This window comes from Schistocerca cancellata, chromosome 2 (assembly GCF_023864275.1).
Source record: "Schistocerca cancellata isolate TAMUIC-IGC-003103 chromosome 2, iqSchCanc2.1, whole genome shotgun sequence".
Classification (NCBI taxonomy): domain Eukaryota; kingdom Metazoa; phylum Arthropoda; class Insecta; order Orthoptera; family Acrididae; genus Schistocerca; species Schistocerca cancellata.
This window is the reverse complement of record NC_064627.1, coordinates 359,936,978-359,963,914: the sequence shown is the minus strand read 5'-3', so window position 1 is coordinate 359,963,914 and position 26,937 is coordinate 359,936,978. Positions and strand designations below refer to the sequence as shown.

The 26,937-nt window shown below is 43.0% G+C and overlaps 1 protein-coding gene across 1 annotated transcript; it reads right to left on the bottom strand.

Moving 5' to 3' along the window:
• Nucleotides 1–357: 357 nt before the first annotated feature.
• LOC126145688 (postacrosomal sheath WW domain-binding protein-like) lies at nt 358–26,937 on the bottom strand. The gene is made up of 3 exons (XM_049915575.1): nt 26,861–26,937; nt 5,269–5,377; nt 358–741 (listed from the first exon to the last, which is right to left on the bottom strand). Exons 1-3 carry the CDS (start codon nt 26,888–26,890, stop codon nt 455–457), a joined length of 426 nt encoding a protein of 141 aa, XP_049771532.1. The 5' UTR covers nt 26,891–26,937; the 3' UTR covers nt 358–454.

Genomic DNA, 26,937 nt, shown 5'->3' with positions numbered 1-26,937 from the left:
CCATTTAAATCTACTGTCTCTTTTTCACAACCAATGCAAAGCCCACATGCAGATAACAACTTAATAATTTTAAAAACATTGATGCTTGTTTCTTCTCTTGTTGTCTTAAGTTTAATAATTATGTCTGTAGTATACCATAACCTACAAACTTCTCTACCAATGCTACAGCAGCAGAATTCTTGAACTCCACCAAGTCATCTCGAGCTTGCCAGTTCGACGTCTTTACCTTCATTCACTGTGACTGAACTCGTTCAGAGTTCCCAACGCAAATTTGTTTTGTTACTGACGATTTACATTACCTCAAATATATGCTTTGTAGAAATAAGACTGACCAAGTTCTGTGTAAGATAATTTATTGTCATAAAATAAAAATGTTACATCATTACTATCACATTCAGCAGAGTAAGGAAAATGAGTTCAATAAATAGTATGTGATTTATGAGGTTTGTAACATTCATTCTTCGTTGGCGACCATAAATCTGTGTCTTGGTCTCAGAACCAAGTACTGCGGCTTGTGAACTGCTCTCCTAACGTAGCGAGGCACTGGAGGGGCCGCGTACGAGACGTGTGGCGCCGCGTAGAGGGCGAAGGGCGCACCAGGCGCCGACGGCGGCGCTGCGTAGTGGCCAGGATGGGAAGATGCCAGCGGTTGTTGCAGTGGCAACTGCGGAGCGGTGTGCGGTCCCGGGTAGAAGTAACCCCGCGCAGGCACCAACGAACCAGCCGCGGGTACTGCAACCCCTGCACACAAAAATACACCCTCACTTCACAGCGACCAGAAAATCGGGACGTCATTGTGAAACATCACTCAGACTCTAGCAGTTGAAAATTTCGCCGCCACGGTCGTATCACATGAGGTCAGACTTTCAAGCAAAGCGCTGAGATCAATGGACGACGTAATTGCAGATGTAGTTCAATATCTGTTTCGTTATAATAATTTTCTAACAGTACATCAATTTTACAATGATTAGTATGCTTCAGGATCTTACTGGCTAGCGTTGATGAACAATATACCAAATACACTGATAATCCTTCTTGTTAGGTAATATCTCTTTTATAATCCATAGAGTGTATATATCTATAGAGTGAGCACACTCTACTGTGCATGTTCTCAACATCAAACCGGGTAGTCATATGATTTTGAGACAACGCTGCTTGACTATAATTTGCGGTAATAGCGCAACTTGAATACTGTATGTATTCGCCTTGTTTGATATACACGTCTGCACGTTTGAGTTTTAGAACAGCTATGGTGCAATACTGTCGTTGCTACGGATGTGAAGAGAAGTATGTTAAAAGAGGACCAGTTACTTTTCATAGGTACATACAACGAATGTACAATTATAAATGTCATATTGATATGAGGCACTTTGTATTTTGAAAAATATTGAGACATGGATTATAAAGTTTGTACTGTAGAGATAATTTCTGCGATTTATGGCATGTGTTTCCGAGACAAGTGCTAGATAAATTTGCAAGCGTGTTTGAGTAAACTGCAAGTCAGTGTGTATACACTGCTGCTATGTTCATGTGCAGAAAATTTATGCATGACTGTCTGATTAATTTCCTCTGATTTATGCGCATTCTCAAACCCTTGTGTGTATCTAAACATTTTTGCATGATACAGTTTTCAATGCAGAGACCTGCCAGGTTAGCTGAGAGCGCTAATACGTTGCTTCCTGGACTCGGGTAGGCGCGCCGGCCGCGTACCGAATCCGTCCGGCGGATTAGCGACGAGGGCCAGTGCGCCGGCGAGCCTGGATGTGGTTTTTAGACGGTTTTCCACATCCAACTAGGTGAATACCGGGCTGGTCCCCATGTCCCGCCTCAGTTACACGATTCGCCGACATTTGAAAACGTTCACACTATTTCATGGCTTAAACTAGACACAGACAGCTGGGGTGCACTACTTCCTTTCCAGGGGGTGCGAGGTGGCGATAGGAAGGGCATCTGGCCGTTCTCTGATACTAACATTGCCAAATCCATAGTAAGGGGGCTGACCCCGCATTGAAGTGGGACAAAGGCTGAAGCAAATGATGATTACAATTTTCTATACAGTGTCATAGTAACGGAATTAATTAGAACAGATTCGGCGATATGAATCAGTGCAATAGAAAATGTAAAAAAAGTATTGTTGGCTGTCACCACTTTTTGTTACTGCAAAATTCGAGCATTGATCTTTATCGTTGGCTGTCACTTCTTTTTGTTACTGCGAAATTCGAGCATTGAGCTTGTATTTCTTATTTTTTATGCGTAGTTTATGGTTTTACTTTTATGATGAGATGGCGAAAAAATATTAAATATACATTATTTGTCTACAAAGAGCAGAAGCGTAGGTAAAGAAAAATTGAAAATAATAATGGACAAGCAGGTGGTGCAAATCATAGTTCCAATGCATTGTTTTTTCGTGGCAATTCGGCGCCGTCTACATAGTCACTGTAACGTAATTAATTAGGACAGAGGTTCGACAATGTGAATAAGTGCAACAGAAAACGTAAAAAAAATATTGTTGGCTTTCAGTTCTTATTCCATTACCGAATGAAACGTAAATAAAGTGGAATCTAAGATATGATACTGAAGTGAAAAAGCAGAATACTATTACTCTTCATCTCTTCAAGCTAACTTCAGTTCCTGGTGTCAGATTATTCAGATGTCTGTAACAAAACTTATACAAAGTTTCACCGTACCTCTGAATGTGATCTATCTGGAGCAGCGAAGTAGTAACACTCAAAATACGCTAAGCACTATACGGGCCAAAATACGCCGTCCCAAAACCATGTGACTTGAGCTGCAGCAGATGTTGCAGACAGAATTGTCGTTCTGCACATCCCAATGCTCATTCCATAGACATTTATACTCTATGTTGGAATCAGGCCTTAGAGTCATATGGACAAATGTTATGCAAAACGCATCGGTCGTGATATGCAAAGCTTCAAAATTACTTGTTAAGCTTTTCCATTACGGATATTTTAGACCCCATGACTGTTAACTGAATGTAGGTACATAAAAACTGCAAACAGTCATTTTTTTTAATGTCCCTCTGACATCTGTAATGTAGGATGCCAGCCCAACCCCACGACATCTGGACGAGGTTTCACCTTGGTTTCGCCACGTGTTGAAGACACTCACCACAGCACTCCTCGAATACCCGATAAGTTGTGCAGTTTCCGAAATGCTCGTGCTGAGCCTCCGAGCCATCACAATCTGCCCTACGTCGAACTCAAGACAGACCGCGCCCCTTCCCCATCCTACACACGGAAAGCACGCTCACTGATGCTAAATGCACCGTGCGAGGGTCTGACTAGCAGTCATTCCTAGGCAGGTGACGCTGTTACCGCCTGGATGGGCTTACGTCGATAGTTGGTCGGTGGTGATAATGTTCTAGCTGATCAGTAATGAAAATTTAGTACATTTACTCACTGAGTAGTGCAGTCTTCATATAGCAGAAAGAAGCAAAGGGTGTGATTCTTCCTCCCAGAGACGAGTGAAGAAATAAAGTAAAATGTGGTTTGTGTTAACAGTCTGTCAAGGAGGGCACACAATGAATTTTCCCACAAAAAGAAAAAAAAGTTATATATAAGGACACTTGATTAACGAAAATAATGAGTAACGAATAAAATTTAATGGCTGTGTGTCTCGACAATACCAAACACACAGAGTTGAAAATTTAGTTATTACTTTAACATCAATAGTGTCTTTTACGTTTTGTTATGGTGTTGTGTGAGAAGTCAGCAGTTGCTTGCGTATGGTTTCAGTCTATTTTTCTCTCCCTTTTATGTTCCTGCGTTTCCGTGTGATTCTCGGAAGTTTCAAGTTCGTTTTGTTTTTGAAATGATCAATTCAAACAATGAAAACTATGTATTACCATATTTGGAGCTCAGCGTTGTATGCCATTAAAAACTTTTTTAATAAAAGGACAAACCTTTATTTGCAGAACTTAAATGTACTGGGCTAATCTGCCATATTAGGATCCATGAATTAGTGGTAGTTCCGAATAACTGTGTTCCGCAGGTGGTAGTGTAGAAAAAACAGAACAGTAGAGAATCGAAGCATTTGAGATGTGGGCCCGCATCTCGTGGTCGTGCGGTAGCGTTCTCGCTTCCCACGCCCGGGTTCCCGGGTTCGATTCCCGGCGGGGTTAGGGATTTTCTCTGCCTCGTGATGGCTGGGTGTTGTGTGCTGTCCTTCGGTTAGTTAGGTTTAAGTAGTTCTAAGTTCTAGGGGACTTATGACCACAGCAGTTGAGTCCCATAGTGCTCAGAGCCATTTGAGATGTGGTGTTACAGACGAATGTTGAAAATTAGGTGGACTGGTAAGGTAAGGACTGAAGAGGTTCTCCACAGAACCGGCGATGAAAGGAATACATGGAAAACACTGGGAAGAAGAAGGGACAGAATTATATGACATCTGCTACTGAATCGTATGACGTCTGTTACTGAAGGAAGTTCTTCTTTCTTTCTTTCTTTTGCTTGTGCCTTGTTCCCGCAATGGCGCAGGGTCGGGATGGTTAATCAGAATTGGCAAGGTTAATTTAAGGGGTGGCCGGATGCCCTTCCTGCCGCCACCCCGTACCCCCGGCACGGAATCAGTGTACCCCAACTGCCTGTGTCGAGTGTAATCCATGAAATAGTGCGAATGTGTTCAGATGTCTGCGAGCCGTGTAACTGAGGCGGAACGTGGGGACCAGCCCGGTATTCAGCTAGGGGGATGTGGAAAACCGCCTAAGAGAACCACATCCAGGCTGGGTGGCACACCGGTCTCCGTCGTTAAGCCGCCGGGCGGATTCGATTCGGGGCTGGCGCGCCTACCCGAGTTGTAGAGGGCAAAAGTTGTAGAGGAAGCCGGAGACTGGGATACATCCAGAAAATAATTGAGTACCTAGGTTGCAAGTGCTACTCTGAGACGAAAAGATTGGGACAGGAAAGGAATTCCTGGCGGGGCGTATCAAACCAGTCAGAAGAGTGATGAGTAACAAAACCAAGTCATATCTGGTACGGCTCCCACATACTGGAGCAATGTTCTAGAATGGGTCACAAGAGTGTTTTGTAGTAATAATAATAATACGAAATTACAGAAACAAGAGGAACGTTTTTCCAATGGCTACTCTGAAAACGCATTCGACTAAGAGCAACAGGAATCAAAGAATGCTTAGCATAGACAAAGGTAATTAACATGGTCTTGTTATAAGTTTAGATCTGTTGTAACAGAATGCGCTAGTTATTTATCTAAGACCAGAGAGAGTGTGATCAGTACTTGGCGGATACTAACCTGGATATCCATACGCTAAAGAAGCTTCGAGGCCCCTCTTTGGCTTGCTTTCATACTCGTATGTGTCCGACTGGCTGCCACAGGCGTTGTACATCAGCGCCGACAGCACCTGCAGGGCAAACAGCATACACGAGCTTCACCGGAGGAACTTAATGTGTTGCAGCGTGCAGTCAAAGAGTCTCTTGCCATCTCCATTAGTGCTTGTGAGTACACTGTACGTAGTGAAACATTCAGGAGTCGGAAGCTGGTTGGACCAGCGCTGGATCTAGCTACTTTGATGAAGCAGCTATTTATTTTTTTTACTTTTTTACTGCATTGTTACAAATCACGTTAATTAACATAAACTAAGAAGAACATTCATAAAAAACTTCTAGGTTAGAAATATACACTACTGGCCATTAAAATTGCTACACCACGAAGATGAAGTGCTACAGACGCGAAATTTAACCAACAGGAAGAAGATGCTGTGATATGCAGATGATTAGCTTTTCAGAGCATTCACACAAGGTTGGCGCCCGTGGCGACACCTACAACGTCTTGACATGAGGAAAGTTTCCAACCGATTTCTCGTACTCAAACAGCAGTTGACCGGCGTTGCCTGGTGAAACGTTGTTGTGATGCCTCGTGTAAGAAGGAGAAATGCGTACCATCAAATTTCCGACTTTGAAAAAGGTCGGATTGTAGCCTATCGCGATTGCGGTTTATCGTATCTCGACATTGCTGCTCGCGTTGGTCGAGATCCAATGACTGTTAGCAGAATATGGAATCGGTGGGTTCAGGAGGGTAATGGGGAACACCGTGCTGGATCCCAACGGCCTCGTATCACTAGCAGTCGAGATGACGGGCATCTTATCCGCATGGCTGTAACGGATTGTGCAGCCACGTCTCGATCCCTGAGTCAACAGATGGGGACGTTTGCAAGACAACAACCATCTGCACGAAAAGTTCGACGACGTTTGCAGCAGCATGCACTAGTGGTTACCCTTGACGCTGCATCACAGACAGGAGCGCCTGTGATGGTGTACTCAACGACGAACCTGTGTGCACGAATGGCAAAACGTCATTTCTTCGGATGAATCCAGCATCATGATGGTCCCTTCCGTGTTTGGCGACATCGCGGTGAACGCACATTGGAAACGTGCATTCGTCATCGCCACACTGGCGTATCTCCCGGCGTGATGGTATGGGGTGCCACTGGTTACACGTCCCGGTCACCTCTTGTTCGCATTGACGACACTTTGAACAGCGGACGTTACATTTCAGGTGTGTTACGACCCGTGGCTCTACCATTCATTCGATCCCTACGAAACCTTACATTTCAGCAGGATAATGCACGACCGCATGTTGCAGGTCCTGTACGGGCCTTTCTGAATACAGAAAATGTTCGACTGCAGCCCTGGCCAGCACATTCTCTAGATCTCTCACCAATTGAAAACGTCTAGTAAATGATGGCCGAGCAACTGGCTCGTCACAACACGCCAGTCACTACTCTTGATGAACTGTGGAATCGTGTTGAAGCTGCATGGGCAGCTGTACCTGTACACGCCATCCATGCCCTGCTTGACTCAATGCCCAGGCGTATCAAGGCCGTTATTACGGCCATAGGTTGTTGTTCTGGCTACTGATTTCTCAGGATCTATGCACCGAAACTGCGTGAAAATGCAATCACATGTCAGTTCTAGTACAATATATTTGTCCAATGAATACCCGTTTATCATCTACATTTCTTCTTGGTGTAGCAATTGTAATGGCCAGTAGTGTAGTTTAATGAACTATCTTACAGACAAGAAGTCGGCAAATCATTCATGCTCGAGGCAGGATTCGAACCTGCGACCGTAGTGGTCACGCGGTTCCAGACTGAGGCGCCTAGAACCGCTCGGCCACACCGGCCGGCCTCAGTATAGTTAATCCACAGAATTATAGGCTACGTTAATTTTTATCTGTCTGGATTGTTTTCACTAATTTTTTTATCATTTTTATGTGATATTGTTGGCTCCTTAGACTTATACTTGGTCCGTCTCCGTAGCTGAATGGTCAGCCGGCACGGTAACTCAGCGTGTTCGGTCGGAGGGTTAGTTGCCCTCTGTAAAAAAAAAACTGAGATAATGGATCAACTACGAACTGAAACGGGTGTATTGCGACGTCCGCACCGAGCAGATACAACGAACAAAATGAGACAAAAAAAAAAAAAAATGGTCAGTGAGGCTGAGTGCCATGCAGAGGACCTGGGTTCGATTCCCGACACTGCTAGGGATTTTTCGTTGGTGAGAGGACTGGGACAGGGTGCACTCACCTTCCTGTTGCCAACTGAGAAGCGACTTGACAGAGTAGTAGAGATTCCAGGCCACGAAATCTGACAACGGCCGGGGGAGCGGTTTTTCTGTCTCCACGCCGCTCATTTCCGCATTCAGTCACGCCATTGGCAAACGATGACACGGCGGTCGGTCGGTACCGATGTGCTCGACGGGGACTGTAGACGGAGTTGTGCTTGGACTTGGTTATGTTGTTACTGGTTACCTAAAGTTGCCGCAGTAGGGTTTCACAATCATATATTACCATTTACCCACTGCTTTTTAACAATTTAAAATTTAATTTGCTGTTTTACTGTATTCAGTTTTGTTGCTGTGAGAACTTATAACATTTTGTAATCTCAGAATAGTTTTTTCCTAATTGTAAGTTTTTACTTAACTGCGTTTTTGTATAGTTGCATATTGGTTAAATATGTGCACAGTAGCGACACCTAACGAGGTTCCGACATAAATACATTTTTATCGGCAAATATATCCTAGTTTGTTATACGCAGTAGCGCTGTTCACACAATAAATTTTCAGGCACTGCAGTTAGCAATTTATGTTTAGTTACGTTCGACGAAGCCTACCTGATTTTGTTTGTCTCTCTTGACGATACCACACTGGCTTAATTATATTACGACGTGTTTCAAACAGGCACTTTCCGTTACATTTTTAAGCGCACCTATGAAAGCAGTATTTTTCCATAATTATTATTCAAGACGTAGATTGTCCATTAGGTGTATTTGTTTGCCTCTTTTTTCTGAAGGTGGTCACTACTGACCGAACTCGTTAGTCTGACGACAAAATTTTTATGGCCATAGACTGTAATTAAAGAAATTCAGTATTAGAGGAGGCCTTTCCTCGGTACTGAACGTCAAATGACTGGTGAGGAACCTCTGGATTGGATCGTACTGTGCAAACGCGCAATGCCTTTTTATTATGTAGGTACGTCAAAGTTACTTATGTAGAGACTTCTGCGTCCGCTGTTTCTTGAGGAAGAAGACTTGATAACGTAAGCAAATTCCGTGGAATTCGCTTAACTACTGGAAAATTCCCGCGTAATTAAAGGTCAACATTATTATGCTCTTTCAATTTGCTTTTCTACTCCGTGCCGGAGAGATATCCTTCAGCACACTTTCTTTCGCTAGGAATTAGAGCGAAGCCAACTGAAACAGCGTCGTATTACCATTTAAGCGGCCAATGGAAACGCTTCTAGGCCACCTAGGAAAGCGGCGCTACCAGAGATTCAGTCGCTAGACTTGCAGCATAGAAAGTGCCTTCTTACACTTGAACGTGTCGATCAGCGATTCCCGAGGCTTGCGTGCTCCGTTACTGGCTTTGTATGCGCAGAGATACAGTGGAACTGCAGCGGCGCTGGACGGCCAAATGAATATGTGCATGAGTGGAAGGTGAGAGCGGAGCCTTACGTGATGTGTTTTTGGGCAGTTATGTGCTGTTGATTTTTTTCTGCGGCCGACGTCTCTGAACAGCATTTATGCGATTGTATTCGACCTGTTGGTTCGAGGTGTGATGGTGGAAAGCTTCTCATGTGTAACGTTAGCGTATCCCTAGTCTATTTCCGTCGAGTCCTTTGAGAAGAACAACATATTTATCGCCACCGGATTTCATGCGGTTATTCCAATTTTTTTTACATGAATAGGCTAAGCAACAGAATACTCAATCGACTGAACATGGAGTACAAACAGACTTTTGACGCTCGGCAGCATAATCAGTCGTGTATGTTGCCGAATACAGTCCTCTTGTGTGGGCTTGAACCACTCTTGTCATCTTTGAGAACTGAGAATACCACTGGCACTTCAAAATTAGCACCAGTTCCCTTGCTTCATGTCTTGTCTAAAACCCATGCCACACTTCAGATGACAACAGTACAGCTGTGTTTGTACACGACTCGAACTGTTCGAACAGTTCCCTTCACAGTTCGGGGAATCTCGGGTTGTGTTCGGTGTTTTCATTGTCCTGCAATTTAGTGACTTTCGTTGGTACTATCGTAACTACCTATCTTAGCGTTTTCCATGCACTATGGATTTTAATTATAAAAATGACTGTGCGACACGGACTGAAATATCCCCTAGGGTGCAGGTCATATGCAACAACGGCAACTAATATGTACATACAGTATAGCATTCATGATTCTGTCCAATGTTGTTACTAATTCCAATACGGATCTTCCTGCTGTAATTTCCATCTCGCAATTAAAATTACAATAATTCATTAAGATACGCTTCGTTTGTTCGGCATTTAATTCTGGATTGTTTGATTTGTTGCCGTCTTTTCTCAATCTAATTAAAATATGGTAAGGTTTTTATTTCTTATTCTAACACGAGTATGTGAACAGGGATTGAACCATCCATTTGAAACCTAGTCGTTAAATCATTAGAGCCTCTCGAAAACTAATAAAGTTTGATACTTTGTTCAATCACGTTATACACTGAAGAGAGAGAGAGAGAGAGAGAGAGAGAGAGAGAGAGAGAGAGAGAGAAAAGAAGCTGGTGCACCTGCCTAATATCGTGTAGGGAACGTGCGAGCACACAGAAGTGTCGCAACACGACGTGGCATGTACTCGACTTTTGTCTGAATGTCTCAAGTAGTGCTGGAGGGAATTGACACCATGAATCCTGCAGGGCTGTACGACGAGATGAAGATCTCATCTGAATAGCACGTTGCAAGGCATCTCAAATATACTCAATAATGTTCATGTCTGGGGAGTCTGGTGGCCAGCGGAAGTGTTTAAACTCAGAAGAGTGCTCCTGAGCCACTCTGTAGCAATTGTGGACGTATGGGGTGCCTCATTGTGTCCTGGAATTCCGCAAGTCCGTCGGAAAGCACAATGGACATGAATGGATACAGGTGATCAAATATGATGCTTACGTACGTGTCACCTGTCAGAGTCGTATCTAGACATATCAGTGGTCCCATATCACTCCAACTGCACGCGCCTCATAGCGTTACAGAGTTTCCACCGGCTTGAACAGTCCTCTGCTGACACGCAGGGTCCATGTATTCATGAGATTGTAGCCATATCAGTACACGTCCATCCGCTCGATACAATTTGAAACGAGACTCCTCCGACCAGGCAACATGATTCCAATCATGAACAGACCAATGTCAGTGTTGACGGGCCCAGGCGAGTAGTAAAGCTTTGTGTCGTGAAGTTATCAAGGGTACACGAGTGGGCCTTCGGTTCCGAAAGCCCATATCGATGATGTTCCATTGAAGCATCAGCATTGAAAACTGCAGCAATCTGCGGAAGGGTTGCACTTCTGTCGCGTTGAACGATTCTCTTCAGTCGTCTTTGGTCCCGTTCTTGCAGGAGATTTTTCCGGCCGCAGCGATGTTGGGGATCTGATATTTTACTGGAATCCTGATATTCACGGTACGCTGCTGAAATGGCCGTACTCGAAAATCCCCACTTCATTCCTACCTCGAAGATGGTGTGCCCATCGCTCGTGCGCCGACTATAACACCCTATTCAAACTCACTTAGTTCTTGATAACCTGCCCTTGCAGCGGCAGTGACCGATCTAACAACTGCGTCAGACACTTGTTGTCTTATATAGGCGTTGCCGACCGCAGTGCCGTATTCTGCCTGTTTAAATATGTCTGTTTTTGAATATGCATGGATGTGACACTTTCTTTGGCGCTTCAGTGTATATCCATACGTTCTAGTACTGTATGAGAACTCGTTTTATAGATTTATTCTATCACTGTAGGTGTTCGCGCAATGGTAGCATTTGATGCTGTTTTCTCCAGTGTTTCATGGAACTGTCAACCTCTGAGCAGAGCCATAGCTTATTGTTGTGGCTAGTTGGTAGTTTATTACGTATTCCTTGCACTCACTTCGCTCGAGTCGAATCTAACGTGACTGATCGAACAAGCTCGATGCTGTATTGAATGCTGTGGCATATCAGGAAACCTTGAGTCAGTTTAAACGCTAGTATCGTTTCCCAAGCTCTACACAAAAGACATTGGACCGAGAGTGGAGTAATTTATGCAATGTAGGTTATAGTGGCGTTACTGTTTTACGATGTATGTTAATTAACAAGTGGGTAACGTTGGAGGATCCATAAGGTTATTCACGGACGTTGTTGTCATCTGTAGGAACGTTCCAAATGGAGAAGACTGTAGAGAAATGGAGAGAGACCCACAGGAGAAAGACCAGAAGGATTGGCAGTTCATTCTGAACGTAAATAAATGTGAGGTACTGGGTGCAAATAGATGGAGATATCCACTGTTGTTCAATTGGCTGGAAAAGTGTCACTACCGTGAAATACTTCGGAGTAACCATCCGGAGCTCTCATAGCGGATAGTAGGAAAAACCGACGCCAAACTGAGATTCATTGGAAGAATCTTAAGGAAATGTAATGCATCAACGAAAACAGTGGCTTAAAAACAATAGTTAACCGTTTATTGAGTGGCTTTCATCAGTCTGGAACCCTTTCCATGCTGGTTTAATATGTTAGAGAGAGTAATTTCAATGGAGGCAGGTATTTTTCGTCACGAGATCGCTTAGTAAGCTCAAAAACGTTACGGATATGTTCAGCAAATTCCAGTGGCAGCTGCTACAAGTGTGGCATTGTGCATCATGGAGAAATTTGGTATTGAAATTTCCAGTACGTAAGATCCAAGAAGCATCGAGCATCAAATTACTTCCACATACGTTTCGCGCCGTGTAAGATATAGAGAAAATCGGGTAATATACAGTATGTACAAGAACAGAAACGGAACAATAAGATTGGAAGCTGATAACCTCTTCCTTGCGGGCCTCTAACCCTCCCCCCTCCCAACACACACACACACACACACACACACACACACACACGGAGAACAAAGTGCTCGGTTTAAAAATGGTGTAAGAGGGGGATGCAATCTTTCGCATACATCGAAGAGGCAAAGACGGAAATAGAAAGGTTCAACAATGGGACTAAAATTCAGAATGAAAGGATTTCAGTGATAAGATTCACTTACAACATTGTATCATCACTGAAACTGAAGAAGACTCTCTCGAAGGAAATGGACGGTCTAATGAGTATAGAATATGGATTGAGAGTAAACAGGAGAAAGATAAAGCAATTAGAAACAGCAGAAAATTGGTGATCACGAATGAGAACAGTGAGAAACTTAACATAAGGATTGATGGTCATGGAGTCGATGAAGTTGAGGAATTCTGCTGTCTTGGAAGCAAAAAAAAAAAAAACCCTTGATGAACGAAGCAATGAGGACATAAAAATCAGGTTAACGAAGGCGAAAAGGGAATTCCCGGCCAAGAGAAATCTGCTGATATCAAAGCTCGATCTTAATTTCGCGAAAAAAACTGTGAGGCTTCGTTTGTGAGTGAATCACGGACAGTGAAGAAACTGCAACAGAAGGGAATCGAAGTGTTAGAGGATGTGATGCTATAGAATATATTGAAATTTAGGTGGATTGATAGGTAATAAATGAGGAGATTCTCCGCAGAATTGGCGAAGAAAGAAACATACGGAAAGTACTGACAAGACGGAGGGGCAGGACGATAATACATATGTTAAGACATCGGGGGGGGGGGGGGGGGGGTAAACTCCCACGGTGCTTGAGTTGCAGAGGGTGAAAGCTGCAGAGGAGAACGAAGATTGGAGTACATCCAACAAGTAATTGAACAGATGGTGGTACCGGTAGTGCCTCCGCCATACACCGTAAATTGGCTTACGGAGTAAAGTTTGGTTTAGATGTAAATTGATCATTTCTTGAAAAACAAAGTTCTTTCTTACCTTCCACATCGAGGCTTGAATTTAGAAACCTGTGTGGGATCTCGACAATCTCTACCAACCTATTACTTCTCATTAAGAGTGTGCCGCATATCTAAACTAACACTGCTGGAGAAGCCAATTCGCGTTGGACTGACCCAACTTTACTGCCTACTGACATGATGATGCCTGGAAAAATCTACGCACGCCTCGACCTCAACAGATCCAGGCATACAAGAGGCAAAAAATTCTTTATAAATCAGGGTTGGTACGCAGTCCTGAACTTGATTGTGGCACAGTAGAGCCAACAGCAGACTACATTACTCGTGTATGTCCAAGAAAAAGATATCAAGGAGAGTGGAACGACTTTATAAACGACTCTGCAAAGCCAATTCCATGATTAACATACGACAACTTAAATTATGATAGAACTGTGAAATTGGTAACATCTGTAAATGTTCACATACTGTAATTTTGTACTAGTACTAGCTTAGTGTTCGCTGCTCCGCTCGCGTAGACTGTATGACCTGCAGAGATTTTTATGTAATAGAATTTTTATGTTGTTCACAAACTGCAACACCTTCTAAGCTTTTCACGCTAATTAAGGCCATATAAGCATGTTCTTTCCCGAATATACTTCTGACCACAAAGCGATTCTGGTAGATGGAGTCCAAACCTTTTGTTAATCATGCCTTTTGAGTACCCTAACAATTATTTCTTTAAATCTAATCAAGAAGTGAAATGCCAGTTTTCATAAATTTAGCTTTAATTTATTTAATGTAACGAAATATTTCCTTAAAATTTTTCATCCCCTACTGCCTATCTTAGCGATTGAATTTCCAGAAACTTCGAAACATGTATATATATTTTTTTGTTTTCAACCGAAAAGCCAAATACCAGTTGTAATAGATGTAGCGTTAGTTCTTTAGTGCTTACTTATTTTCAAGAAGCTTTCACCCACCGTTTTACCCCCTTAGAAATGCTGAAACACGTATTTTTTATTTTCTAGCTGAGAAACCAAATACCAGTTTACGTAGTTCTAGTTTCGAAATTCCTTTAATAGCGACATACTTTCAAAAAGCCTTTAATATCCTATTTCCCCCCTTAGGAGTGGCATTTCGGACAATACCTTTTTAAACGATGCATACAGTATAAGATACACACCGTCTCCACTCTTCAAGTTTCTATCTTTACCGGTTTGGGCTGGGCAATGATGAGTAAGTGAATCAGTCTGACTCTATTTCACTCCCTTAGAGGTTGAATTTCCAAAGACGGTGAATCACCTATTTTTTTCACCTCTAACCGGGAAGGCAAACACTAGTTTTCAAAGATTTAGCTTTAAAAATGCTTTCATGATGAAATATTTTCATTAAACGTTTCACCCCGTATTTGATGTTTATATAACCCCCTATTTCACTCCCTTAGGAGTAGAACCCCCCCCCCCCCCCCATGAACCATGGACCTTGCCGTTGGTGGGGAGGCTTGCGTGCCTCAGCGATACAGATGGCCGAGCCGTAGGTGCAACCACAACGGAGGGGTATCTGTTGAGAGGCCAGACAAACATGTGGTTCCTGAAGAGGGGCAGCAGCCTTTTCAGTAGTTGCAGGGGCAACAGTCTGGATGATTGACTGATCTGGCCTTGTAACATTAACCAAAACGGCCTTGCTGTGCTGGTACTGCGAACGGCTGAAAGCAAGGGGAAACTACAGCCGTAATTTTTCCCGAGGACATGCAGCTCTACTGTATGATTAAATGGTGATGGCGTCCTCTTGGGTAAAATATTCCGGAGGTAAAATAGTCCCCCATTCGGATCTCCGGGCGGGGACTACTCAGGAGGACGTCGTTATCAGGAGAAAGAAAACTGGCGTTCTACGGATCGGAGCGTGGAATGTCAGATCCCTTAATCGGGCAGGTAGGTTAGAAAATTTAAAAAGGGAAATGGATAGGTTAAAGTTAGATATAGTGGGAATTAGTGAAGTTCGGTGGCAGGAGGAACAAGACTTTTGGTCAGGTGATTACAGGGTTATAAATACAAAATCAAATAGGGGTAATGCAGGAGTAGGTTTAATAATGAATAAAAAAATAGGAGTGCGGGTTAGCTACTACAAACAGCATAGTGAACGCATTATTGTGGCCAAGATAGACACAAAGCCCATGCCTACTACATTAGTACAAGTTTATATGCCAACTACCTCTGCAGATGATGAAGAAATAGATGAAATGTATGATGAGATAAAAGAAATTATTCAGGTAGTGAAGGGAGACGAAAATTTAATAGTCATGGGCGACTGGAATTCGTCAGTAGGAAAAGGGAGAGAAGGAAACATAGTAGGTGAATATGGATTGGGGGGAAGGAATGAAAGAGGAAGCCGCCTTGTAGAATTTTGCACAGAGCATAACTTAATCATAGCCAACACTTGGTTCAAGAATCATAAAAGAAGGTTGTATACCTGGAAGAATCCTGGAGATACTAACAGGTATCAGATAGATTATATAATGGTAAGACAGAGATTTAGGAACCAGGTTTTAAATTGTAAGACATTTCCTGAGGCAGATGTGGATTCTGACCACAATCTATTGGTTATGAACTGCAGATTGAAACTGAAGAAACTGCAAAAAGGTGGGAATTTAAGGAGATGGGACCTGGATAAACTGAAAGAACCAGAGGTTGTACAGAGTTTCAGGGAGAGCATAAGGGAGCAACTGACAGGAATGGGGGAAAGAAATACAGTAGAAGAAGAATGGGTAGCTCTGAGGGAAGAAGTAGTGAAGGCAGCAGAGGATAAAGTAGGTAAAAAGACGAGGGCTAATAGAATTCCTTGGGTAACAGAAGAAATATTGAATTTAATTGATGAAAGGATAAAATATAAAAATGCAGTAAATGAAGCAGGCAAAAAGGAATACAAACGTCTCAAAAATGATATCAACAGGAAGTGCAAAATGGCTAAGCAGGGATGGCTAGAGGACAAATGTAAGGATGTAGAGGCTTGTCTCACTAGGGGTAAGATAGATACTGCCTACAGGAAAATTAAAGAGACCTTTGGAGAGAAGAGAACCACTTGTATGAATATCAAGAGCTCAGATGGCAACCCAGTTCTAAGCAAAGAAGGGAAGGCAGAAAGGTGGAAGGAGTATATAGAGGGTTTATACAAGGGCGATGTACTTGAGGACAATATTATGGAAATCGAAGAGGATGTAGATGAAGACGAAGTGGGAGATAAGATACTGCGTGAAGAGTTTGACAGAGCACTGAAAGACCTGAGTCGAAACAAGGCCCCGGGAGTAGACAACATTCCATTTGAACTATTGATGGCCTCGGGAGAGCCACTCATGACAAAACTCTACCATCTGGTGAGCACGATGTATGAGACAGGCGAAATACCCTCAGACTTCAAGAAGAATATAATAATTCCAATCCCAAAGAAAGCAGGTGTTGACAGATGTGAAAATTACCGAACTATCAGTTTAATAAGTCACAGCTGCAAAATACTAACGCGAATTCTTTATAGACGAATGGAAAAACTGATAGAAGCCGACCTCGGGGAAGATCAGTTTGGATTCCGTAGAAATGTTGGAACACGTGAGGCAATACTGACCTTACGACTTATCTTAGAAGAAAGATTAAGAAAAGGCAAACCTACGTTTCTAGCATTTGTAGACTTAGAGAAAGCTTTTGACAATGTTAACTGGAATACTCTCTTTCAAATTCTGAAGGTGGCAGGGGTAAAATACAGGGAGCGAAAGGCTATTTACAGTTTGTATAGAAACCAGATGGCAGTTATAAGAATCGAGGGGCATGAAAGGGAAGCAGTGGTTAGGAAGGGATTGAGACAGGGTTGTAGCCTCTCCCCGATGTTATTCAATCTGTATATTGAGGAAGCAGTGAAGGAAACAAAAGAAAAATTCGGAGTAGGTATTAAAATCCATGGCGAAGAAATAAAAACTTTGAGGTTCGCCGATGACATTGTAATTCCGTCAGAGGAAGCAAAGGACTTGGAAGAGCAATTGAAAGGAATGGACAGTGTCTTGAAGAGAGGATATAAGATGAACATCAACGCAAGCAAAACGAGGCTAATGGAATGTAGTCGAATTAAGTTGGGTGATGATGAGGCAATTAGATTAGGAAATGAGACACTTAAAGTAGTGAGTTAGTTTTGCTATTTGGGGAGCAAAATAACTGACGATGGTCGAAGTAGAGAGGATATAAAATGTAGACTGGCAATGGCAAGGAAAGCGTTTCTGAAGAAGAGAAATTTGTTAACATCGAGTATAGATTTAAGTGTTAGGAAGTCGTTTCTGAAAGTATTTGTATGGAGTGTAGCTATGTATGGAAGTGAAACATGGACGATAACTAGTTTGGACAAGAAGAGAATAGAATCTTGCGAAATGTGGTGCTACAGAAGAATGCTGAAGATAAGGTGGGTAGATCACGTAACTAATGAGGAGGTATTGAATAGGATTGGGGAGAAGAGAAGTTTGTGGCACAACTTGACTAGAAGAAGGGATCGGTTGGTAGGACATGTTTTGAGGCATCAAGGGATCACAAATTTAGCATTGGAGGGCAGTGTGGAGGGGAAAAATCGTAGAGGGAGACCAAGAGACGAATACATCAAGCAGATTCAGAAGGATGTAGGTTGCAGTAGATACTGGGAGATGAAGAAGCTTGCACAGGATAGAGTAGCATGGAGAGCTGCATCAAACCAGTCTCAGGACTGAAGACCACAACAACAACAACAGGAGTAGAACTTCCAAAAAACAGTGACATGCGTGTGTTTTATTTCCAACAAGCACCCAAATACAAATTTTCATAGATTTAGCTTTAAAAATTGTTTCAGAATAAAATATTTTCATAAAAAAGCTCATCCTCTAGTTTCCAAAAACACTGAAACACGTATTTTTTATTTGTAACCGAGAAGCCAAATACTACTTTCATAGATGTAGCTTTAAAAATTTTTTGTAGTTCTTTACTAAGGATATATTTTTTTTGTAAAAAGCTTTCACCCACTATTTAAGGCCCATAGGATTAAATTTCCAAAAAAAATATTGAAACACGTAGTTCTTTATTTCTGACCAAGAGACCAAATACCAATTTTCGTAGGCCTAGCTTCAAAATTGCCCTAGTAGTGACATTTTAAAGACAAACCTTTTATCCCTATTTCACCCCATTATGGTTGGAATTTAGAAAAATCCCTTTTCAAACGAAGCCTACAATATAAGATCCACACCTTCTCCAAATTTCAAGTTTCTGAGCGGTTTGTGCTGGGTGCTGATGAGTCAGTCACAACATTTCCTTTTATGTACAGAGATTGTTAATACTTGCATATTGTTGACTTATTTCTTATATTTCTGGTTTACACGTCATATTTTTCTTGAGTTTTCCCCTATGCTAAATGATGGCAGCATGTTGACGGTTGCTCTGGTGCTAAGGCAGCCTTACTCTCAAAATCACGTTAGCCTACTTATAGGTAGGAATCAAGAGACATATCTATTCCGCCAGTATACAAGTCGTATAATGACCTCGAGAGCAAAATAAGACAAGTGACTTCGTTGCATCACTATACTCTACTACACACCATGCGGTTACTTGTGAAATAACAACATACATGTAGTATAATTTTTATGTCCCACAGTTCAACAGTAGACAGGCAAAGATAAATTACATCCGCTAGGGCCTCTGTAGTAAAATATTGCAGTTTTCCACATTGTCACGACAGTCAGCATATGTAGATTAACCCATATGCAAAGTTACCAACTACGTTGATAAACGAACAAGTCAGAAATGACGGATGTTGGTTAACGGGCAAGTTTATGACTTTTTGTTGACGCTAATATCTTGCTGGGGTCGGCGCTGGGAAATTGAAAGCACACTCTTAAGATTAGAGGAAGACAACGGACGGAAATAGCTGTAGAGCTTACTCAGAAACTAATGCTTCATTAGTTGGGATTGCATGTAAGGCTCAGGGTTTAACCTCATAGCCACTTCGCTATGTGCACTCATGAGATTTAAGCGCATTTACATTCCTAATGGCTTGAGTGGTGGAGAGAATATGAACTTCCCCGTGTAGAGTGCTTCGCTAAGGTGCGGTCTTCATGAAAATCCAGAATCTATACTGGTGAATCGAGAAAGGATGCAATACTACGAAATCTATTCGTTCCGTAGAATTTGCTCGAGTGGCATCAACGATTTTGATGACAACACTCGCAAAGAACTGCTTCATTTATAGTCGAATATTTTTGTTGGTACAGTTTCAAATCACCATTTTGCCACTTATAAGTTAATGATACTGTGATGGGTGAAAGAGTATGTAGTTCTTGGACAAATCATTCAACTATCTACTGCCCAGAAAGGAATCAATAATTATTTAGTGAAAAGCGTCATGAAAATATAAGTGCACAGAACTGGAGGGAATCATCAAACGAAATATTAAAGCTTTAAGGAATATGGCAGAATTCTATCGTTGCAACTTAAGTTCTTCAGTGTTACTGGAGCATATGGCTTTATGAGAAAACGTATCTCTTTTGAAATATCTCTAAATTTCATCGAGAGAGTAGGATATTTTGGAAAAACAATAAGTGGACATGTGCCTTGGGTGTCTAAGATACAAAACGGTCAATTTACCGTTTAAAATATGTTCATAATCGTATACTTACGATGTGTGGCGAGAGAGACAAGTTCAATCAACAACTTTCAGACTATATTAGCAGTTTTGTATGATTGACTTCGAAATATTCCTTGAGTTTGTCAAGTATGACAGGTTAGATTATCGTAGAGCACCACCCATATTGCTTTCTTTCTCACTTGCTTATTTAATAATATTTATCATTTCCTCCCCCTAAAGTTAGAACGGGTTGTGGGGTGAATTACTCACTGAAGATCAGGGACTTTCCGGCCAAATATCAAACAACCTGCTAGTGGTACAGAGGGAGCGGCAGTCGGAATATTTTGCAGGGCATTTTCTGTTCCGGCATTTGCCTTAGAACCAAGGGAAACCTCCCGAAAGCCCTGATCGGAACCGGGGGATGGGGACTATTTTTAAATTCTGGGGCGATGTATCCCAGACTAATAATATGAAATCCTGTTTATGTCAGTAAGTATTTCGTACGTGTATTCAGATTAAAGCCGATGTTTTGCTCGACGTGTATCGACACCAGCGTTCCTATCCCATCGTTGTAGATTCGCCTCCACCGCTGGAGATTCTACTCAAGTCCAGCAATTTAAAACTGTCGTAAATGTTTATTTCAACGCACGTTCTATTCTCGCAGTAAAATGTTTATTTTTGGTATTTATAATGTGTACCAGCAATCATGGTGACGTATTATGGTTAAACTCCAGGCCGATGTCCAACATGTTTTGTATTGACAGTGAGTCGACATATTGAAGTTAAATTACTCCGATTAAACTTACTGTGCCTTTGCTCGCTCTTAGGCACCTCATCCTTCATCAACATTGGTGATCAATGGCAAGTTTCGTTGGTAACTGTATTAAGTAGTTCTTGCAGGTCTTTCAGCATGGATGCAGGTAAGACAGTGTCATCAGCATATAGCATATCTGAGTTCATTGATGATAATTCCAGTAACCACCACTGCTTGCTAATTCTCATCTAAAGTACACTGAAGAGGCAAAGAAACGTACGTCTGCCTAATATCGTGTAGGGCCCCCGCGAGCACACAGAAGTGCCGCAACAGGACGTGGCATGGACTCGACTAATGTCTGAAGTGGTGCTAAAGGGATTTGACACCACGAACCTGCAGGGCTGTCCATAAGTCCGTAAGAGTACGAGGGGTGGAGATCTCTTCTGAACAGCACGCTGCAAGGCATTTCAGATATGCTCAATAATGTTCATATCTGGGGAGTTTGGTAGCCAGTGGAAGTGTTTAAACTCACGAAAGTATATCTGGAGCTACTCTGTAGCAATTATGGACGTGTGGGGTGTCGTATTGTCCTGCTGGGATTGCCCAGGTTCGTGCGAATGCACAATGGACATGAATAGATGCAGGTGACCAGACAGGATGCTGACGTACGTGTTACCTGTTAGGGTTGTATCAAGACGTATCAGTGGTCCCATATCACTCCAACTGCAGACTCCCCACACCATTACATAGCCTCCATCATCTTGAACAGTCCCCTGTTGACATACAGGGTCCATGGATTCATGAGGTTGTCTTCATATCCGCACACGTACATCCGCTCGATACAACTTGAAACGAGACTCGTCCGACCAGGCAACATGTTTCCAGTCATGAACTGTCCAATCTCGGTGTTGACGGGCCCCAGGCGAGGCGTAAAGCTTTATGTCGTGCAGTCATCAAGTGTACGAGAGTCGGTCTTCCGCTCCGAAAGCCCATATCGATGATGTTCCGTTTAATGGTTCGTACGCTCTTGTCGATGGCCCAGCATTGAAATCTGCAGCAATTTTCGTAAGGGTTGCACTTCTGTCACATTGAACGATTCTCTTCAGTCGTTGTTCGTCCCGTTCTTGCAGGATCTTTTTCCGGCCGCAGCGATGTCGGAGATTTGATGATTTACCGGATTCCTGATATTCACGGTACACTCGTGAAATGGGCGAACGATAAAATCCCCACTTCATCGCTACCTCGGAGATGCTGTGTCTCATCGCTCGTGCGCCGACTATAACACCACTTTCAAACTCACTTAAATCTTTATAACCTGTCAATGTAGCAACAGTAACCGATCTAACAACTGCTCCAGACTTGGTGTCTTATATAGGCGTTGCCGACCGCAGCGCCGTATTGTGCCTGTTTACATATCTCTGCATTTGAATACGCATGCCTATGCCAGTTTCTCTGGCGCTTGAGTGTATATCGGAAAATCTTTACAGAATAGACTCTAAAAAGTAATGTGGAGTGTGGAATGCAGCCCGAGCGAACTCTTGTTTTCCGTGGCTTGTCCAAACAGCGATTCTGTGCTCAATCGAAAGCACTGGCTGAAGATTTTCAGCGAGGACAATCTTCTACGTCTTGGACCACGTCTGCCGTCAACGTTTCCTTGAAGTATTAGTCGCGCAAGTTGTATTTGTTGTTGCGCATTATATGGCCAATGATTTCGAGCTTTCTTCTCTTGACAGTACTAAGAATTTGGAAGGTAGGAGACGAGGTACTGGCAGAAGTAAAGCTGCGAGGACGGGGCGTGAGTCGTGCTTGGGTAACTCAGATGGTAGAGCACTTGCCCGCGAAAGGCAAAGGTCTCGAGTTCGTGTCTCGGTCAGGCACACAGTTTTAACCTGTCAGGAAGTTCCATATCAGCGCACACTCCGCTGCAGAGTGAAAACCTCATTCTACATTTAAGGTAGTTCAAGGTGAACAAGATACCAGAGCTTGACGGGATTCCTATTAGATTTTCATATTAAATACAGTGTGGATTTCGCCATTCGCCTAACTCATGTTTACGGTGAATCTCTTGGGCAGCGAATAGCATCGCGTGACTTGAAAAAGAGTGCAGGTCACTCGTGTACATAAAAAGAGCAAAAGAACGTATGCACAGATTTAAATACCAAGATCGCTGACGTCTGTCTGTTGCATCATCCTAGAGCACATTTTAAGTTAAAACATAATGACGTTCCTGGAGGAATAGAAGCGTGTCTCAAAGAATCAGCACGGATTCAGGAAAAAATCACTCATGTAACATACAACTTGCTTCATTCCTACACGATGTATTGCGAACAGTAGATGCAGATGAGCAGGCGAGTTCAGTCTTCCTAGATTTCCGATAGCCACAACGCACTTGCAGCCCAGGTCATTTTAAAGAAAAACTTGGACTTTTTGTTTTTTTGGATTGTAGCTATTTTCGTTTTTTCTCCGGGGTCACACTTTTATAACGAATTTGCTCTGCTTTACTGCTGAGCTTTGACGTTCTTTGCCTGTAATGTGTTTTTGTTTAGAGCAAACGTCTGTCTTCATGTCATAACTGCTGTTAAGGCGTCTAAATCTCTGGAAATGTATATACGCTAGTTATCCTGGATGTGACTGACTTTTTCTTAATCTTGTACCATTTAAATTGTACTGTTCTAAGAGAAATAGTTTTTTCCAGTCATGGCCTGCTACATCGACAAGAAAAAATATTACAGCCGCTTGGCTAATATCGTGTTGGTCCACAGTTGGAACGCGGATTCGACAAGTCCTAAGTAAGTTTCCGGAGGTATGTAGCACCGGATATCTACGCAAAGGTCACGCCGTTGCCCTAAATTACCGGCCGGTGGTTTGTGGATCCGCAAATGGTTCCCAATAGCGTTCCCAGATATGTTCCAGTGGATTCAGATCAGACGAGTTTGGACATGAGAGTGAATTTACTGTTGTGCTCTTCACACCACTGTAATACCATTCTGGCTTTGCGATACGTATAAGTAAACCCTCCTGGAAGATGCTGCCGCCCTCGGGGAAGACGGGGGTCCGCAATAATGCCCATGTGGTCCACAGCTCCAAGAGAAGTATATTAGCAACAAACATAGGCCTTTAATTGAGGAAGAAATTTCTGAGAATATACTTTTGGAGCACGTGAAACGTGAACTGTGGGAAAACCTGAAAAGAAAGGAATCGAAGCTTTTGAGAGGCAGTGCTGCAGAAGAATGTAGAATATTACGTGCACTGATAAAATAAGGAATGAGAAGGTTCTGCGTAGAATCGGTGAGGATAGAGTACGATATATGGCGAACACTGACAAGAAGAAGGGAAAGTATGATAGGAAATCTGTTAAGACATCAGGGCTATAACTTCCACAGTATTGGAGGGAACTGTAGAAAAACACAGGGATAGGAAGGCATCCAGAAAAAATTGAGGAAATAGGTTGCCAGTGCTACTCTCAGATTTGTTCGGCTGTACAAGTACATCACACCTACCGATTTCCGACCCTTTCGGATAATTTCTTCGTGGTGCGTCTTTTTTTGTCTTAGAAAGTATTTTAAATAGAATATTTCTTCCTTTATTCCTTTTCTCAAGAGCTATTGTAGTTTCTGCAGTAGTTTAACAATTTTCATCCATTAAGGGGATTCATGGCAACCATTATTTCACGGAAGAATTATTTCACCGAAGATCCGCTTTGATTCGGGTTTGTGAGAATGGTTAAATTATACCCAAGACCAAGTCTCGTCTGTCTGTTACTGTATGTTACAGTAAGACGATGTTTGTACATGTGTCATAGTTACGTAAATATTTGTGAAGTATATAAACCTTGGATAATCGTTTGGAGTTCGTTTGCAAGACGACTGATGTATCGGATTCAGCTTTTTAGCGCCCTTTCTGTTCGAACGGCTAGAATACAGTGGTAACATTCTTACTTTTGTACTTCTTCGATTAATAATATGCCCTTGAAAGATATGGTGCTTTTATTTAATGTGTTCACAGTTCCTTGCCCGAACATCGTTTTTTAAAACATTTTTTGCAGCATTTTGTTATGGTGAGCGTCGAGTTAAGCTGGACGTTATACTAATACGGCGATCGTATTGATCGGGCGCCATTGCAGCAGCCTTAAATGCACATCGCATGTTCAATAACAGAAAATGCATTTATTCTAAATTCTTCACACGAAGTCCGATACCTTCTTAGGAATCGCTGCGTTGCAAAGCCCATACAGACATTTTAAATACCGATATTTCTTCTCGCGGCCGTGCATCGACGTGTTAGCGATGGCCAGAGATCACTGATTACGCCAGTTTCGTCCTTAGCTCATGCCATTAAGATAATTCCGCTTTTTCTTCTTGCTACTAATCAAATATGTTGGGCAGTTAAATGAAAATTGCCACAACGGGACCATAGAATGGATCCATTCAAAAGTAATCACGACAGGCCACGCGGGCAGCCGCGCGGTCTCTGGTGCCTTGCCACGGTTCGTGCGGCTCCCCGCGTCGGAGGTTTGAATCCTTTCTCGGCCATTGGTGTGTGTCTTATCCTTAGCGTAATTTGGTTTAAGTTAGATTAAGTAGTGTGTAAGCCTAGGGGTCCCGGTGGAGGTTCGAGTCCTCCCTCGGGTATGGGTGTGTGTGTTTGTCCTTAGGACAAATTAGGTTAAGTAATGTGTAAGCTTAGGGACTGATGACCTTCGCAGTTAAGTCCCATAAGATTTCACACACATTTGAACATTTTTTTGTAAGCCTAGGGACCGATGACCTCAGCAGTTTGGTCCCACAGAAACTCATGACCGAGCACCAGGCAATCACCACACTCGATAAGACATTTATACCACTGGGAGACGAGAGGATCAATTCTTGTTTCGAAGAACGAAGTCGGCCGCTGACGGATCCATAACCGCACCCACTATTGTACTTCTCCTCTGACTGAAACCGACGTCCACTGACGTCTTTCTTCAGGTCGCCAAAGACGTGAAAACCACACCGTGAACGATTCGGGCTGTACTGAAAGTGTTGAAGTGGTTCCCAACCAAATCTCTGAAGCGTAGACTTCGTCCAGTTGGTAGTGTAGAGGGCAGGCGTTATCGTGTAACTTCGACTACCAGGGGTCTTCTGCTCGTCGAATTCCTCGAGCGTGGAACCACGATCAATGAGCAGCGCTATGAAGAGGGTTGGGTTGGGTTGTTTGGAGGAGGAGACCAGACAGCGAGGTCATCGGTGTCATCGGATTAGGAAAGTACGGGGAAGGAAGTCGGCCGCGCCCTTTCAAAGGAACCATCCCAGCATTTGCCTGGAGCGATTTAGGGAAATCACGGAAAACCTAAATCAGGATGGCCGGACTCGGGATTGAACCGTCGTCCTCCCGAATGCGAGTCCAGGTGCAAGCCACTAGCGCTATGAAGACACTTAGCAGAAACTGCGACAAACGATAAAGTCAAATAATGGTTCAAATGGCTCTGAGCACTATGGGACTCAACTTCTGAGGTCATCAGTCCCCTAGAACGTAGAACTACTTAAACCTAACTAACCTAAGGACATCACACACATCCATGCCCGAGGCAGGATTCGAACCTGCGACCGTAGCGATCTCGCGGTTCCAGACTGTAGCGCCTAGAACCGCACGGCCACTCCGGCCGGCCGATAAAGTCAAAACGGCCAGGAATACTGTCGGACAGACTCATCCTGTTGCACGACAAGCCGCCCCCACACGAACGAAGGCCACGCTCAGCGATTTGGTTGGGAAACACTACAACATCTCCCATACAGCCCGGATCGTTCACCTAGTGATTTTCACTTCGTTGTCGACCTGGAGAAAGACGTGCTTGGACGACGGTTTCAGTCGGACGAGGAAGTGGGTGCGGCTGTGGATCCATCAGCGGCCGACTGCGTCCTACGAAACAGGACTTGACCCTCTCGTCCCCCGAGTGGTGATTCCTTTTGAATGGAACCATTCCATCATCCCATTGTGGCGGGTGTTCGGTTTTTATTTCACTGCCCCTTATCAACGCACCTTTAATATTCAGTCTAAGAGAAAGAGGAATTATAGAAGGGCATCTTTTTGTATCTTGTGGAGTTGACAACGTCACATTAACTGCCAGTAAAATCATTTTTATCCGAGGATTGAGGTCAAGGATTTTGGTATTGTACGAAGTTGTTTTCAACTGTGTTTAATGGGAATGCTATTGCAGCCGCCTACTCACCAGTACCACGGCGGTTCCTCTGCAAGCCATCCTGAAGACGAGTCGAGTACTGCGAGTGGTCGTTCTGCGGAGTGCTG